Here is a 15134-nt window from a genome sequence, read left to right as displayed (position 1 = left end):
CGTCCTGGTGAGCAGGGAGCAGGCCAGGTGCTGGTATAAAATGGTGGGAATATGGTATGTCTCTGCTGCTGTGAGCCAGCCAGGATTGTACCCATAGGTGGGTAAATACGGAACTGCTGCCATGTACTGCAATGCCTGGTGAATTCTGTAAGGAATTGTAGTCAGCAGTAGCTGAGATAGAAAACAAATTTATAAGCATGTTTTTAAGGCAGAAGATTCGTGGCTTGGTATCTGTGGAATATTTTAGAGGGGCATTTTGTGGGAATGGCATTAAACTGTAACATTTAATGGGGCTTTAGTGTTTATCACTGCCACGCACCTGGCTGTTGATCAGTGTTCTAAATTGACTCATATTTAGTAGTTTTACAGTTTTAGATGATAGTTTGATTGAAAATGTTTATTTGTTCTTCCTTTACAAGAAGAGGACTGTGCTTCAGTTGTACTTCTTATCATCCCTCTGATTATATTGCTCTAATTCTTAGAGAATTGAAAAAAAAAAAGTATTCATAGTTTTAAAGATTGTATTTCTAATGGGCAAGTGATGAGGGAGGCATAAATCAGCATGTGGTAGTAAACTGCTTAAATTTCTCAGGTGCAGCATGTCCATGTGACCTCAAATAATCATATCGTGTATTTAATTACCAAAATGAATAATTACTTGGCCTAGAAAGCCTGTGTGTCCTGAGGTTCTGGCCTATATCATGTGTATAAAATACATCTTTTTAAGTAATCTGAATGAAAGCCCAGTTTACAGTTTGATGTGATTTGAACAGACATTAGGGGGAGAAGTATGTATTTTGAAAAGATCAAATCTTTTATCTGTACAAAACCTCTATGGAATGAGGTGTTTTGTCATGCACACTGATATGTTTGGGTGTTGGCTGTAGTGTGCCTTTGCCATGCTTCACTGAACTTCAGTAACAAATGTGATGATGTGGATATTCATAAATTGCCAGAGATTTCTTTTAGTTTGCACTCATGGAGGAACTGATGGTGCACTGCATATCCTGAGACTGATTTACAAGATTATGTGAAAACTTAGTCTGGAGAAATCAAATTATGCAACAGCTGCTGCTCAGCTGCAGTTGAACTTCCAAGAAATGCTGCTCCCTTTGTGCACTGGGCTGCAGTTTGTGCCAGCTGTCAGTGAGAAATATTCTTTTGTCACATTTTTACTCGTGGTTAACCTGATTTGTGGAAGGCTAATCAGTGCTAAGAATGTTATTTACTACGTGGTTTTGCTTTCTGAAGTGCTTGGCTCTTGTGCAGAAAGTCAGTGCATTTGGGCTAGAATAAAAATGTGACACTTGTGCTAACACTTGTCAGCTGTTCTCTTAAAGGTGATTATTTGAAAATTCTCCATCTCTAAGTGACCATGATGTCAGTTCAACACTGTGAACACAAACACAGACAAGATGCTTTGTGATAACCTTTCTTTTCTGGGCTGAAATAATAAAACAATGAAGTTACCAGTGTAGAAACATCTGTGAAGTACAAGCAAAAAAAAAAATCAGAATACAACTAACTTCTACTGTAGGTATTTGAGAGAGGTTCTCTGGCAAAATACAACATTCTTACAGTTCTTAATTACTAAAGATAAATATTGCACCTGCCAGGAAAGCTTTCTGCAGATTTACTCTTCAGTGAGGACAATTTGAGCTTCCTGCTGGCTTTTGAATATTCTCAGTGTTGCATCACTTGAAGAATGAAGTGCAGCTCACACATTTGTTATTCTTCCTACTTACAGAGGTGGATTAAAAGGAAGCAAAGTGATTTACATGGTCACGCACAAGAGAACATAAATAATCTTTTGTGTTTGCTAATGAGAGCAGTAAGGTGGAAGTGGAGTTCCTGTAAATGGCAGCACAACCTCTCCTCTCCCATCGTTTGGGAAGGGGAAGAGCCCTGGGATTCTCCTCACATCTCTGATATTTCTTTAAAGAAATAACTCTTCTTTTTGATTTCTAGTAGAATAATATTCCTCCATAAATTTGGATTGCTGCTGCCTCGTGTATTGGGGACAGACTTCCAGTAGGTGATGGGACATGGGAAATGGGATTAAACTGAGGGTAGGTGTGAGGGAGAAGGGGTTTGTGGTGAGGTGTGGATTCCTCATCCCTGGAAACATTGCAGCCAGGCTGGATGGAGCAGCCTGACCCAGGGGAAGGTGTCCATGGAGGAGCTGGGGTGACCTTTAAGGGTCCCTTCCAACCCAGAGAACTCTGTGGTTACAGCCAGCCACGAGCCAGGGGGTGCCAGAACAGGTCAGGGGATTGTTCCATCTGGGAAGCAGGAAAAAGGAGATGAGGTTTTCCTCTGGATCAGCTCTTCTCTCCCTGTGTGCATGCCCAGGAGCTGGGAGAGATGCCCTGAGGGAGGCAGGGCTGGGGTTGTCACCTCTGCCACTGCTCTGAAGGCACTCAAGGGGACATTTGTCACTGATGTCACTCTCCAGCTGGGCTGTCTGAAAACACCTTACAGCAAGGTGCAAACCCTTCCTTTCCTCCAACTCCAGAGATTTTATTCAGATTTCTCCCTCTTTCTGCTGCTGAGTGAGGGTTGTGTAAGTTTTGGTGCATCATGTGATGCTCCTGCTGGGCACTTACAACTTCTTGATCCTCCCTGCAGGTTACCTAAGTTACTATTTTAAGGGAATTACTGCCACTAATGACAGAAATGGGCAAAGAAATCAATAAAATTTCAATTTGACACAACTTTTTAGGTGGAGCCCTTCACTTCTTAAGGCTTACAGGATTATTATTGTTTCTGTGGACTAAACCGGGCCAAATAGCTCAAGTTAAACCTATTAGAAAACTGGCATGGATTTAAAGGCTCAGAACCATCTGGGAATGAGATCACACGTAGTGCTTCTTAATATAGACAGCTTTGTCATTACAGATCTATTTGAGAGCCAATTAATTGGCACTGACCTAAAGCACTGTTGTGACACACTTGCATATGTAAAAAGGTTAAAAGTATTGTTGGGCAGAAATTTAATCTTGTTTTATATAGATATATATATCTTTAATTTCAAGGATAAAGCATAAAGAGAGCATTTGTATAGAATGTTTTGAAGGAAAACACAAGTTCTTCCTCTGGCTATTTTTATCCATCCTTGCACCTTGTTTTATTTCTTGGGTTTGGGGTTTTTTTCCCTTTTTAAATTGCCTTCTAAGTTCCTCTGCATTGTAGGCTTGTGTGACCACTCCCCAGTGTTTACTGTATATTAAGTAATTATAAATAATTCTATAGTATAAATAATAAAGTGAAGCAAACTATTTTATATTTGGAAAAAAATAATGCTGACATACAACATTTAAATGCCACATTAAAATTTAGCCTTATTACTGTATAAAAAACCTAAAAATTTCAAATAGGGTTTTTTTTTTAAGGGCAGCCAAGTACTACATTATTCTTTTCCATAAAAGATCTGGGATTTCTTTTTTTTTTTTTAATGCTACTTGATGTCTTTTTTGAGGCTTTTAATACTGAGTACCCTGGGAAAATAAAACACTGCACATAGAAGCTGCCTGTTCCAAACAGAAATAGGTGAATGAAGAGGCTCTAACAGTGGGAAAAGTTAATTTCTGGATTTATACACTCTTGTGATGATGGTATTGATGGTGAACTCCTCGATGGTGAATAGCTGAGAAGACTCTGTGGCCAGAGAAGGTAATTTGGGGTTGTTTGTGTTGGTTCTGCAGTGGAAGAATCCGACATCATCGACCTGGAGAAGAGATACTGGCTGCTGAAGGCTCAGTCACGGACTGGCCGCTTCGATTTGGAGACGTTTGCCCCCCTGGTGTCCCCCCCAATCCATCAGTCCCTGAGTGAAGGTATGGGGGAGCAGAGGAGCCTCTGCTGGCTCCCAGCTGGGGGGGCTTGGAAGTGTCTGATCTGAAATGTCCTGTCAGCCTCCAGGACAGAATAACTCCACTGGGTTCTGGCAAATGGGAAAAGAGGGAAAATCTCTTTGCTGGGAGATCTGGGGTGCTCAAGGAGGTGCTGCATTGTTAGGCAGGAAATGCATCAAATTTTATGTAGAATTTGCCCTGTGGTTGCTTAAATTTTTTTCTTAAGATTCTGTAAAGACAAAATAAACTGCTGGGCCTGAATGAGAGAAAACCAAGCATTTTTAAACTGGCAAATGGGAGTTTCTTCTATTAAATGACACCTCAGTGTGGAATTCAGCTGTTTTATCATGCAGCCCATGAAACACTCCTCCCTAAAAAGTAAATTAAGGAAGATTTCATTCAGGAGACTCAGGAGATTTGTAGGTTATTATTTCTACTGACAACCAAACTGGTCTGTCCAGTTGAAGCCACTCTGGTAATAACTGGAGTTGTCCCACTGCCATTTGCTGCATGACATGGGACATTCAGGGACATTCCACTCAGTTTGGTCTGCAGTCCTGGAGTGACAGTTTTTTTATTTCCCAAAAGTTGGCTTTACTGATAAGTGGCAGCAGTAAGTAACAAATGGGAAAGTCATCTGCAATGGTAAAAAATCAGAATTTATGTCCAGTTCTGTAGGGATCTATCCCCACATCCTTTTTTTAATGTGTCTTTTATCTACTTAGTGATTTAAACTTAGCTACTGTGGGGAAACTTGAATAGTTTCTGCTCATTCTTTGCCTTCTGTGGAGTCATTGTTGCTAAAAAAAAATACAAGTTATGGGATAAATAATGCTGAATGATTTGAACTCTTAAATGCTTTGAAGGCTGGTAGCTAGAGCTCTCAATTCAGGGCCAGATTTCAGTGTTCAGTGATTTCCAGAGGAATTTCTGCCTGGCAGAAGCAGCTCTGGCCAGGCAGGTTCAGCTCCACTCTCAATCACTCATTACAAGCAGGGTGTGAGGGCCAGGCAGCTGTTCAGAATTCTGGATTCCTTCCCCACCCCTGGCTGGATCAGCCATCCCTGAGACATCTAATTCACCTTTAAATGGCCTTAGCAGTGCTTAATTACCTTTATTACACTTAATGAGAATAAATGACAAGTGTTTGTACTTCTCCTTGCCCGTGCTCCCCATTAACCCCTCGTGGAGGTGCAGGGTGGCTCTCCCAGGTGCTGTAACAGGAGATGCTTTTGTGGTTTGCAGGTTTGTTTAATGCTTTTGATGAAAACCGAGACAATCACATAGATTTTAAAGAAATTTCCTGTGGGCTCTCAGCATGTTGCAGGGGACCCTTGGCAGAGAGACAGAAGTGTAAGTATGCAAAATTTAACTGTTAATTTGAGAGCACTTTTTCAGTTTGAACAATGAGGTTTGGTTGTTTTCACCTTTTGAGATTCTTTTCCCACTGAACAAGTCTGTGAAAAGTGGCTTTAAAAGTTAAAAAAAAGAGGAATTTTAAATATCAAGGTTTCCTCTTATACAGGATGATTAAACCTAATTCCATGTATTTTACAGCTTATCAGTACTTCCATGTCAATTATCTAACTGGGAAAAACAACATTTCAGAAGTTATTTTTTCAGTGTTCTGCATTTTGAGGCAGAAGTGTGTATCTCAATATAGAAAGTGCAAACACTTAGCTACTCATTATCTATAATAGAAAACAAATGTCCTATTTGATTGTCTTGTGGTAAACAGCATGTTGTGGCTTTTCACTGCCCAGTTCCCAGCTGGCTCCCTGCAAGGTTCCTGTCTTTTCAAACACTTTTTGTTCCCTACTTCTCCAAAACCACATTGTTGCAACTTCCAAGCTGTAATTCCCTGGAAATTTCTGGATGCACACACGTTCCCTGCCAGGTCCCATCAGCAAACACAGCAGAGCGTGGCAGGGATGTGGATTTGGGTTTATGAAAACACATCAACAGCTGCTCCATTTCCTCAGCCCCACACGTGCATCCCCCTTCAACTGTCAGCCCTGAGCCAGCTGCTGGGGGCTCTGCAGGCTCAGGGGCTGCAAGGAATAAAGAGAAAAGAGTTGTGCAATGGTTCTAACAGCAAAGTCATTCCCTTTCCCCTCAGTTTGCTTCAAGGTGTTTGACGTGGACCGCGATGGGGTCTTGTCTCGCACCGAGCTCAAGGACATGGTGGTGGCACTTCTAGAGGTCTGGAAGGACAACAGGACAGACAAAATACCTGTGAGTGCTGTCTGGGGGTTGATCCTTTCTGTTTTCTGAGCCATCCTTCCAAAGGAGGAATGTGCATCTTGTTTGGGTGGGGGTCAGTGAGGTACAGACTCCCCTGAGCCCCTCAGCTGGGGAGGGGGACAGGTCCCTTGCCTTGCAGAGCTGTCACCTGCCCCGAGCACAAGGCAGGGTTAGAATGTGTGTTCTGACCTGCCCAAATCCCAAGGTTTGGTTAAATGTGTGTTCTGACCTGCCCAAATCCCAGGGTTTGGTTAAATGTGTGTTCTGACCTGCCCAAATCCCAGGGTTTGGTTAAATGTGTGTCCTGACCTGTGCAAATTCCAAGGTTTGGTTAAATGTGTGTCCTGACCTGCCCAAATCCCAAGGTTTGGTTAAATGTGTGTTCTGACCTGTGCAAATCCCAAGGTTTGGTTAAATGTGGGCTGCTTCTGGGGCTGCTTCTGGGTCTTAGGTGCAGCACTCCCTATTCATAGTCTAGAATATTTGACTGATCTGTTATCCATACTGCTTCTCTAATTTACTGGGTTCTTTCTCCTCTGAGCCCTTTTGAGGGCGTTGTGCTGCACACACAAAGTATTTGTGTCAGAGATCTGACTGGTCCTCCTGTGCTTGATGGAGCATGGTATCTTTTCTATTGCAGGGAGGGCCTGAAGGCAACAGGACTATCTTTTTGTGATCATGCTAAATATTTCTCTTGGAGGAAAAGTAATTTTCAAATGAGATACTATTGGTTAAATGTGTGTTCTGACCTGCCCAAATCCCAAGGTTTGGTTACATGTGTGTCCTGACCTGTGTAAATCCCAAGGTTTGGTTAAATGTGTGTCCTGACCTGCCCCAAGCTCAGTGGTTTGTCTATAATGTGTGTTCTTTCATATTAAAAAGGTACAAAAGCACAGATTTTTTTCAAACCTGTGAGCCCTTTATTTGAATTACTGAGAGTTTCCAGCTTCTCTTACAGTTTTATTTTTATTCTGAGCACATCCTGCTGGGAGACTTTAACTCTGATTTCTAATCCTTTTGTTGAAGGAGTTGGACATGGGTTTGTCTGAAATCGTGGAAGATATTTTACATGTGCATGATAACACCAAGGTAGGAATTTGCTGTTCTTCCCTTGTCATTTTTATGCCCAGTACCTTCAGTTGATTTATAAGGAAGTGCTTTCTTTAGAGCAGAGATGTGTCAATAAAAGAATCTTTTCAAGAAATGTCAGTTTTCCATTAAAATTTACCACGTTCTGTGAAAGAAAGAAGGTGTTTAAATTTTATAAGCCATTTTAATACATGAAGCTAAACCCAAAATGCATAACCAGATGAAATTAATTGGAAACCTGCACTGTTTGCAAGGCTCTGCTGTGCATAGCTAACACCAGTTTTAAATCTGCTGCTTGACTTCTGTTCTGGGGAAACTGTTCTTTGTTTCCTGTTAAAATTGATCTTGAGGGAGAGGGCAGAAGTTTATCTTATATTTTATGCTGTGTCAAGACACATTATCCGCCTGTGGAGGCATCTGTCATGACACAGCAGAAAGTGCTGGTAGTTTATATTGTGCTTTAAATGTAGCTGGGTGTAAATCTGTAATTATCTGTAATTCCCCTCCTTGCTTTTTGGAAATAGGAGATTTGGAGATAGCCACAAAAAATATTGTTGAAGTTGCTTCCATTATTTCATTCTTTGCTTCACTAATTGGGAAGAGTGTCTGGAAACGATAAATAATTTATGAAAAACTATGAAGAATGTCTAGAAATGTTTAATTATGTGTGTGAATAGTTGTCTTGCCTGCTTGTACTCCAACAAAGTGGTGGGCAAATACTTTATTGTAATTTTTTAATTGCCAAAGCAATGGAAATTGTGGCTTCTCTCTGTTTTATCCTTTGATGTTTTTATTGTTTGGTTTCTTGAAAAAAAAGGAAGTTTATAAGCCAATGTACAGCAGTCCTGATTCCACAAAGAGTTAAAAAAGATGATTTCAGTCTTCAGAATATTTTTTTAGTGGCATCATCAGTGTGGTGCTGGAAAGAGCTGATGGTGCAGTAATTACATAAATGATTTAACCTCTTTTCATGTGCTAGCTTTGACCTGGGTTAACTCTGGAGAAGATGGTCTGTAAGGAGAGGCAGAGTACCTGCCAGTGCTGTGAAATTGCCTCTGAATTACATTGCCAGATACAAAAATCAGATTGATCCCTGACATGGTCAGTGTTCCACCACTGTGACTTGGAATTAATGGGATTTGTGCTGTGAGGTGAGATCACAGGGCTTGGTGACCCAAACTGGCTTTTCCTCCCCTCAGAGGAGGATGAGGATGTGTGAGGGATGCAGGGGATGAAGAGGCTCCTCACTGGGCACTGCTCAGCCCTGCACTCTGAGCTGCTCAGTTCTCCAGGCTGCCTAGAGCTGGAATTCTAGGTAATAACTGCTATGCTAGAACTGGATTTTTTTTTTTATTTTACTGGATCAAATTTTATTTAAATAGTGGTAGATGCCAACTTTTATCAATTCCCTGGCTTGCATGAGGCAGGTAATGAGCATTTTACCAGAACCAGGTTCATGTTTTGATGGTTTTTGCTTCCCTTTCCTTCTCCATGAGACAGGTAATGAGCATTTTACCAGAACCAGGTTCATGTTTTGATGGTTTTTGCTTCCCTTTCCTTCTCCATGAGGCAGGTAATGAGCATTTTACCAGAACCAGGTTCATGTTTTGATGGTTTTTCCCTTCCCTTTCTTCTCTTCCCTCCCAGCTCGGACACCTCACTCTGGAGGACTACCAGATATGGAGTGTGAAGAGTGCTCTTGCCAATGAATTTTTAAATCTGCTTTTTCAGGTGTGTTCAGGGGAAGTCTAAGGTTGTAATTTACAGTAATTAACTGCTGAGCTTTCTGCATGGCCACGAAGTGCAGCATCAGCGTTTGTGTGCACAGGAGGGGATGTGGCTCTGCAGCTCTGGGCTGCCTTGGCAGAGTGATCCTGTCTTTGATTGTTGTTCTTGCAGTGCCTGGAATGCCCAAAGCCTCATCTGCTCAAGGGGACCTGGTGCACTGCTCAGAAAATGACATTTCGAGTGCATCAGCAATGATGGTTTCCATTAGACAAAGGCTGTGTTTGAAATGATTTTTGTGGCAAGTCTTTGCCAAGAAAGTAACCCAGGGAATGAGAAAAAAATTTCTGATTCTTTCCTTTTTCATTTTACAACCAGTTTCCTTCCACATTTGCTGCTGAGGCCCTCTAAGGTAGCTCTCATTGCTTCCTTAATGAAGCAGTCCTGGAAAGCTGGGGTATCCTATCACTGCTCACTTGCAGAAGCTGAGGATTAAGTGTGTGCTGAATTGGGTTTTAATTGAGCTTGAATTGGATTTCTCTAAATCCTTGAAAGTCATATTTTAGCTCTGGCTCACTTTGTGCAGAAAATAACCCTAAAGAGTATTTTCATCCACTGCAGTTTGTTCCTTACCTGTTTTCCTTTGAGGGTGATACTTGGAGTTTGAATTAGGATAATAATAATAATCCTAATTGGCCTGTGAGTACTTTATAAATTGCATTTTGAGTGATACTTTCCCCAGAGCTTCAGGGTGACTGAGTGACTGAGAGTATCCTGAGGCCACCAGCTACACCACAGCTGGAAAGAGTAACACCAGAAAGTTCTAAAAATTCACTTTAATTACATCAAGTTTGCTGAAGTTGCAGCCTTCTCCAGAAGGGCTGTCTGTATTTTTGGCCTGTCTGCTATCAAATATCCCCTCATAACTAAATATTGATGAACTAACAAATATCCCTGCAATCTCGACAAAGAATGAATGAAGATGTAATAAATCTGTCTTAATGCTGATTACACATCACCAAAGTTGCACATTGCTCATTGGAACTCTCATTTACAATATTTTTTTTCCTCCTGGCATAGCTGCTGTGTTTTCATTTTAGATTTTAATTTCAATTTTTTTTTTTTTTTATAACTTTATCATGTAAAGCACAGGGCAGAGTCTGCCATTGATTTATCTGGGCACTTATTTGAGGTGTCATGTGCCTCATCTGCAGACAGAAAAGCCAAATATTCTGAGTGGAAAGCTTGTCAACAAATGGGTTTGTTTGCAGAGGGGTTGGTTTATCTGAAGAATCTCATTTTAGCTACACAAATTTAAAAGAAACACCAGACCCAGCTGTGTTGTGTGTGCTGGAAAATCTGTTGCTACCCCCTGGCTAATGGCCTTTGTTTCATTCAGAATGTGAAATGGTCTCTCTGACTGTAATAGAAATTTAAATAAGACATCTTAGCAGTGATTAGAAATCTCCAGCTGAGATACAAATTGATAGCCTCAAAAGAGACATCAGGAGAAGGCTGCAGATGATGGGGGGAGCAGCAAAAGCATCTGGGAGGGTCGAGAGCTGCCCTGCTCCCTGCCCTTCCCTCCTTCCCTCCTCTCCTCTCCAGCTCTGCTGGGAAAGGAGAAGTGGAGCCACCTGACACTGGTTTGTACTGGGAATAAAACCCCACCCAGGCCAGGCAGCTGCCCAGGAGATGGGACTTGTCCTTTGAGTTCAGTTCAAAACTGAATTTAAAAAAAAGGAGCACCAGACATCCAGAGCATGCCCTGAGTGGTTTTGGCTGTGGTTTGGGTTGGTTGCTCTGCTTTGAAGTTCTCCCTCAGCCTCTCCAGTGCTTGTTTCCCTCTCAATCCCATCTAGAACCACTCATTCCCAGTTTCTTCCCTTTCAATTCTTTTTAAATTTTAGTTCATCCTCTTCCAACCACTCTCCCGGTTCCTCACTCCTTCTCCCCAGCACACCCAGACATCCTAATTTGTGTATCTGATCCACTGCAGGCCTGGGATCTGTCACAGCCTGAAAAGAATGAAAACTGCTTTTCTATTATTATTATTATTATTATTATTATTATTATTATTCACCTCAGTATTTGTCTTGGGGGCATTTGAATTCTTGGTGCCTTTATCTTAGTGGGAACAAGGTGGGAATCTCACAGCTCAAAAGACTTTTTTATTAGTGATTTATTCAATTTTAAGTAGTCTTACTCCATTATAAAATGTTAAAAAGTCTCATCTGAGTTGTTTATTTGCTTTTAGTTGCCTGTTAATAAGAATTAATTTAATTTTCCAGGTGTGTCACATCGTTTTGGGACTGCGACCTGCCACCCCAGAGGAGGAGGGACAGATTATTAGGTGTGTGCTTTGCTCAAAGCTTAAATGGCTTTCAGATCCACCTTTGAGTAATTTCAAAAGATCTGGAAATTCCCTGTTTGAGCTAAAAATTCCCATTCTCTCTGTGCAGAGGCTGGTTGGAAAGGGAGAGCAGGTATGGCCTCCAGCCAGGGCACAACTGGTTTCTCATTGCTATGCCCTGGTGGCACCAGTGGAAAGAATATGTCAAATATGTAAGTAAAATAATAATAATAATAATCATAATCTATGCTGAAGAAATGATTTCTTGTCTTTCTGAATGTGTGGATGGAAAAACCAGTGTGGAGGAAATGACTGCTGAACCAGTAATGCTCAGAACTCAGCATCTCCTGTCTCTTGGTGGAAAATAAGTGTTCTGCTGAATCATTGTTCTGTGGGGAGCTTTGCACTGTAATTTCATTAAAGTCTCATCTCTTTCATCATTCCTGCATCTTAAGATTATTTTTGAATAAAAACCATGCTCACAGGAGCATTTATTTCACATTTTCTGATCCATCTGATAACAAAACTGCCCACTTTGGGTTTGACTTGGCTTGGGCCACAAAACACTCTGAATTTTCTGGACAAAGGAGGAAATTGCTATAATTTGCTTTAGAGGCAATGACAAAAAGTAGTCCAATACCCAATCAAAGGAGTCCTACTAAAACTTTTTAGATGCAGGGTGCTCTTTAATATCCTTTAATTAAAATATGGAAGCTAAAGCACCACTGAATTGTACAAAATACAGAATATTTAATACAATGTAATTGGAATTAAATATTATTTGCAGGCTAAACAAGTGAAACAAACCTCTCAAAAGAGTTTTTGTACCCTCATAAGTAATCATATAAGTACTTGATTAATTTTATAAAAACAAATAGCTGGAAGTACTCAGAAAACTGCCATGTGTGCATTAACTAACCCTGCAAAGGCCATCATCCTTTGTGCACAATGAATTGGCCAAATGAGGGTTGAAATGCCAGAAATGCCAGGTAATCTGATCCTTGCCCTGGTGAGAGGGCTCAGGTGTGCTCAGGATTTTATCCCTGATCCTTTCCATAATGGCACAAGGCCATTTCTCACTGCACTTCTCAAGCAAAAATCAAAAACCACCAGAATTTCTGTGAAAATGCTGCAGGTTTGAGGGGATAAAAGTGGTTTTTGTTGTTGTTCTTGCTGTTCCCATGTGACCATATGAACTTCAAGTCTTCAAATATTTGCAGCCTGTAATTACAGCTGTTTAAAACCAGGTATATTTTTATATATCTAGGTAAAGGAAATAATTTTGGAATTCTGTGTGCGGGATGGTTTATTTGATTGTTTTAACAATTTTAGGAGTTGATTTCTGCTGATTTTTTTTTTTGTTGGTACATATAGAAAGCATTTTTCCATCAGCAAATCTTGTGATGTGCAAAAGCAGTCACAGAACTGTGAATTTTTGGTGGCTGCTTTGACTGCCACATCTTTGATCTTGGCTCATAATTAACTTTCCTGTTTCTTCCCACCTCCAGGATGCAAACCCAGTTGTGATAGAGCCTTCATCTGTCTTGAGTGGAGGTAAGAACCCCCTGCTAGCTGCTGCAGCCAATACCCCAGAACAGGGAGAAGACAAAATGGGAGGTCTTAATGACTTCAGTGCACCAGAAGAAAAGGTTTCAGATAATATTTCCACTGCCTCAGAAGCCTCAGAGTCCACCAGCAGCAGTAAGCATCTCATTTCCTTGGAGGTTTGATGTAGAACAGCTTTTGGGAAAACTGCACACTGCATGGACCCCTCCAGCCAGAGACACAGCACAGCTTGGATTGCAGGGGGTTTAGGATTCATTTTAGGATTTTTAAGGAATTTTTAGGATTTTTTTATCTGTGCTGGCTAAACATAAAGTCTTGTTTAACAGCAGTTCATCTGTTATGCTGGGATTCATTTCCAGAATTATTTTCAATTATTTTTGTCCTATGGTTTATTTTCTAAGTGGATTTTTTTCCCTACTTTCACATTAATTTGTTTTAAGCTGGCTGATCCTATACTCTGCCATGCAATGATAGTAAAAAGGAAAAAAACAGCAAAAAACCATGAGGAAAAGCACAATTGTACTTTTACAGGGCATGTGATTTAAGTTTGAATGAGTTTGTGCAGATCCTAGAGCCATCATTGTGAAAAAGAGATTTTAGTCCTGATTTTCAAGGAGTTCTTGTGAGAATTGGAGATTTTGTTTCTTGTAAGGCAGCTGAAGGTTGCATCTGATATTTTAAAATCATAACTTCAGTTGAAATTAGGTGAACTACTGTGATATTTTTGGGTTGTGGGAAACAAAGAGTAGAGAGACAAAGGTTGGTTCTTTTTTTTTTTTTAAATTGAAATTTCCATTTAGTTCTGCATGACCAAAGCAGCTTCTCTAAGAATAAAATCATTTGCCTTTTCAAGGAAAAATAAACTAAAACATTATTTGATTTATCTTCAGTTCTGCATGTGAGTTTTTAAGGAGTTTGATATTCAAACATCCAGATAACAAAACACTCACCACATTTGCTCGTGCAAAGCTGGTTAGGTACTTTCAGAGCTGTGTTTGTGTAATCATGATGTAAAATAAATAAAATATAATATAAAATCATAAATCTCTTTCTGAGAGATAGCAGATTTATCCCTCTGGAGGTGAAGAGTTGCATGTTTCACTGCAGGAGGAAGGGCAGCAAACCTGATGCTTTCTAAAACAAGGATACCAGAGTGGAACTCACTCCTTGGTGGCTCATGGGCTCAGAAGTGAATGATTTGTGTTTTGTCTCCTGCTTTGTGCTCAGATACTCTGTACCCTGGCACGCCAGGCTCTGAGGTGAGCTTTGCAAGGCAGCACAACACTTCAGACAATAACAACCAGTGTTTCCTCGGGTCCAACGGGAGTGCTCTGCTGCAGCTGAACCCCCAGAAGCCAGGAGCCATTGACAACCAGCCCCTGGTGACCCAGGAGCCAGTCAAGGTAAAGCCATGGCCACAGAGCAAAAGCATATTTTAGCTCTCTTTTATCACAGCTTTTTTATATTGGTTATTTCAGAATTCTGAATATTAATTCTGAATCAATGCTGCTCTGTCATACAGCAAGATTGAGGTTTCTTGCTCTTGTTCTAAGAGAGGAAAATTGTGTTCTGCTTCTACAGCTACTCTTGTGTTTTGTGAGAAAAGAAACATTCAAAATATTCTTACAATTGGGAAGGTAGTTATGAAAAGACAGCTTGCAGCATGAAATGTAAAATACTTTGATAATCAAACACTTCAGCATTTCCATCTAAATATGAATTGACTGCTGCATAAGGAGACAGTAAAACCAAACTGATAGTTTTTGCAGTGTGAGTGCAAATAGAACATGAAACACAGAGCAGCAGCACAGTGCTGAGCAGAGGTGGATTTTTCTATTCAGAGTTATTTTTTGGACTAGGTAACACAAGACCAAAACACATGAATTTTATACTGCACAAGCTTTTGGAGAACCAGTAAATAATGAGACTTGAACGTTAATTACTGTTGGATTTAACCACCATCTCTCAGTGTGAAAAGCAGCTGCTAATTGTTACTTAGAAGTATTTTAATAATTAAAGAGTGTTCAGTGCTCATGAACCAAAATCATTGTGGCCATGTACTCATTTCTCCACTTGAGATGTGACAAAACCCCTTTTTTTTTGGAAGGCTGCATCATTAACCATGGAGGGTGGAAGGCTGAAGAGATCCCCACAGCTGGTGGAAGGCAAGGACTATGTCATGGTGCCAGAACCAGTCTGGAGAGCACTTTACCACTGGTATGGAGCAAACCTGTCCCTGCCCAGGCCGGTGAGTTTGATTTTAGACCCTTTCTAGCAGCCACATTTGTCCAGAGGTAACCTCC

General features: G+C 40.7%; 1 protein-coding gene across 4 annotated transcripts in view; it reads left to right on the top strand.

The window, feature by feature from the left end:
- Nucleotides 1-15134, top strand: part of USP32 (ubiquitin specific peptidase 32) — a 64858-nt gene that overhangs the window by 31468 nt on the left and 18256 nt on the right. For 3 of the 4 annotated variants that reach the window (XM_064394382.1, XM_064394384.1, XM_064394383.1), the window contains exons 6-15: nucleotides 3705-3836; nucleotides 5100-5207; nucleotides 5974-6089; nucleotides 7125-7187; nucleotides 8835-8918; nucleotides 11204-11265; nucleotides 11375-11477; nucleotides 12774-12966; nucleotides 14059-14234; nucleotides 14939-15079. In XM_064394382.1, the coding sequence (XP_064250452.1) occupies nucleotides 3705-3836; nucleotides 5100-5207; nucleotides 5974-6089; nucleotides 7125-7187; nucleotides 8835-8918; nucleotides 11204-11265; nucleotides 11375-11477; nucleotides 12774-12966; nucleotides 14059-14234; nucleotides 14939-15079 (1178 nt within the window). The remainder of the gene's footprint in view (nucleotides 1-3704; nucleotides 3837-5099; nucleotides 5208-5973; nucleotides 6090-7124; nucleotides 7188-8834; nucleotides 8919-11203; nucleotides 11266-11374; nucleotides 11478-12773; nucleotides 12967-14058; nucleotides 14235-14938; nucleotides 15080-15134) is intronic. The other variant, XM_064394385.1, reaches the window with a different exon arrangement.

The sequence above is a fragment of the Passer domesticus genome, chromosome 19 (assembly GCF_036417665.1).
Source record: "Passer domesticus isolate bPasDom1 chromosome 19, bPasDom1.hap1, whole genome shotgun sequence".
Lineage (NCBI taxonomy): Eukaryota > Metazoa > Chordata > Aves > Passeriformes > Passeridae > Passer > Passer domesticus.
The sequence above is the reverse complement of the archived record's forward strand: the minus strand, read 5'-3'. Positions and strand labels throughout refer to the sequence as shown.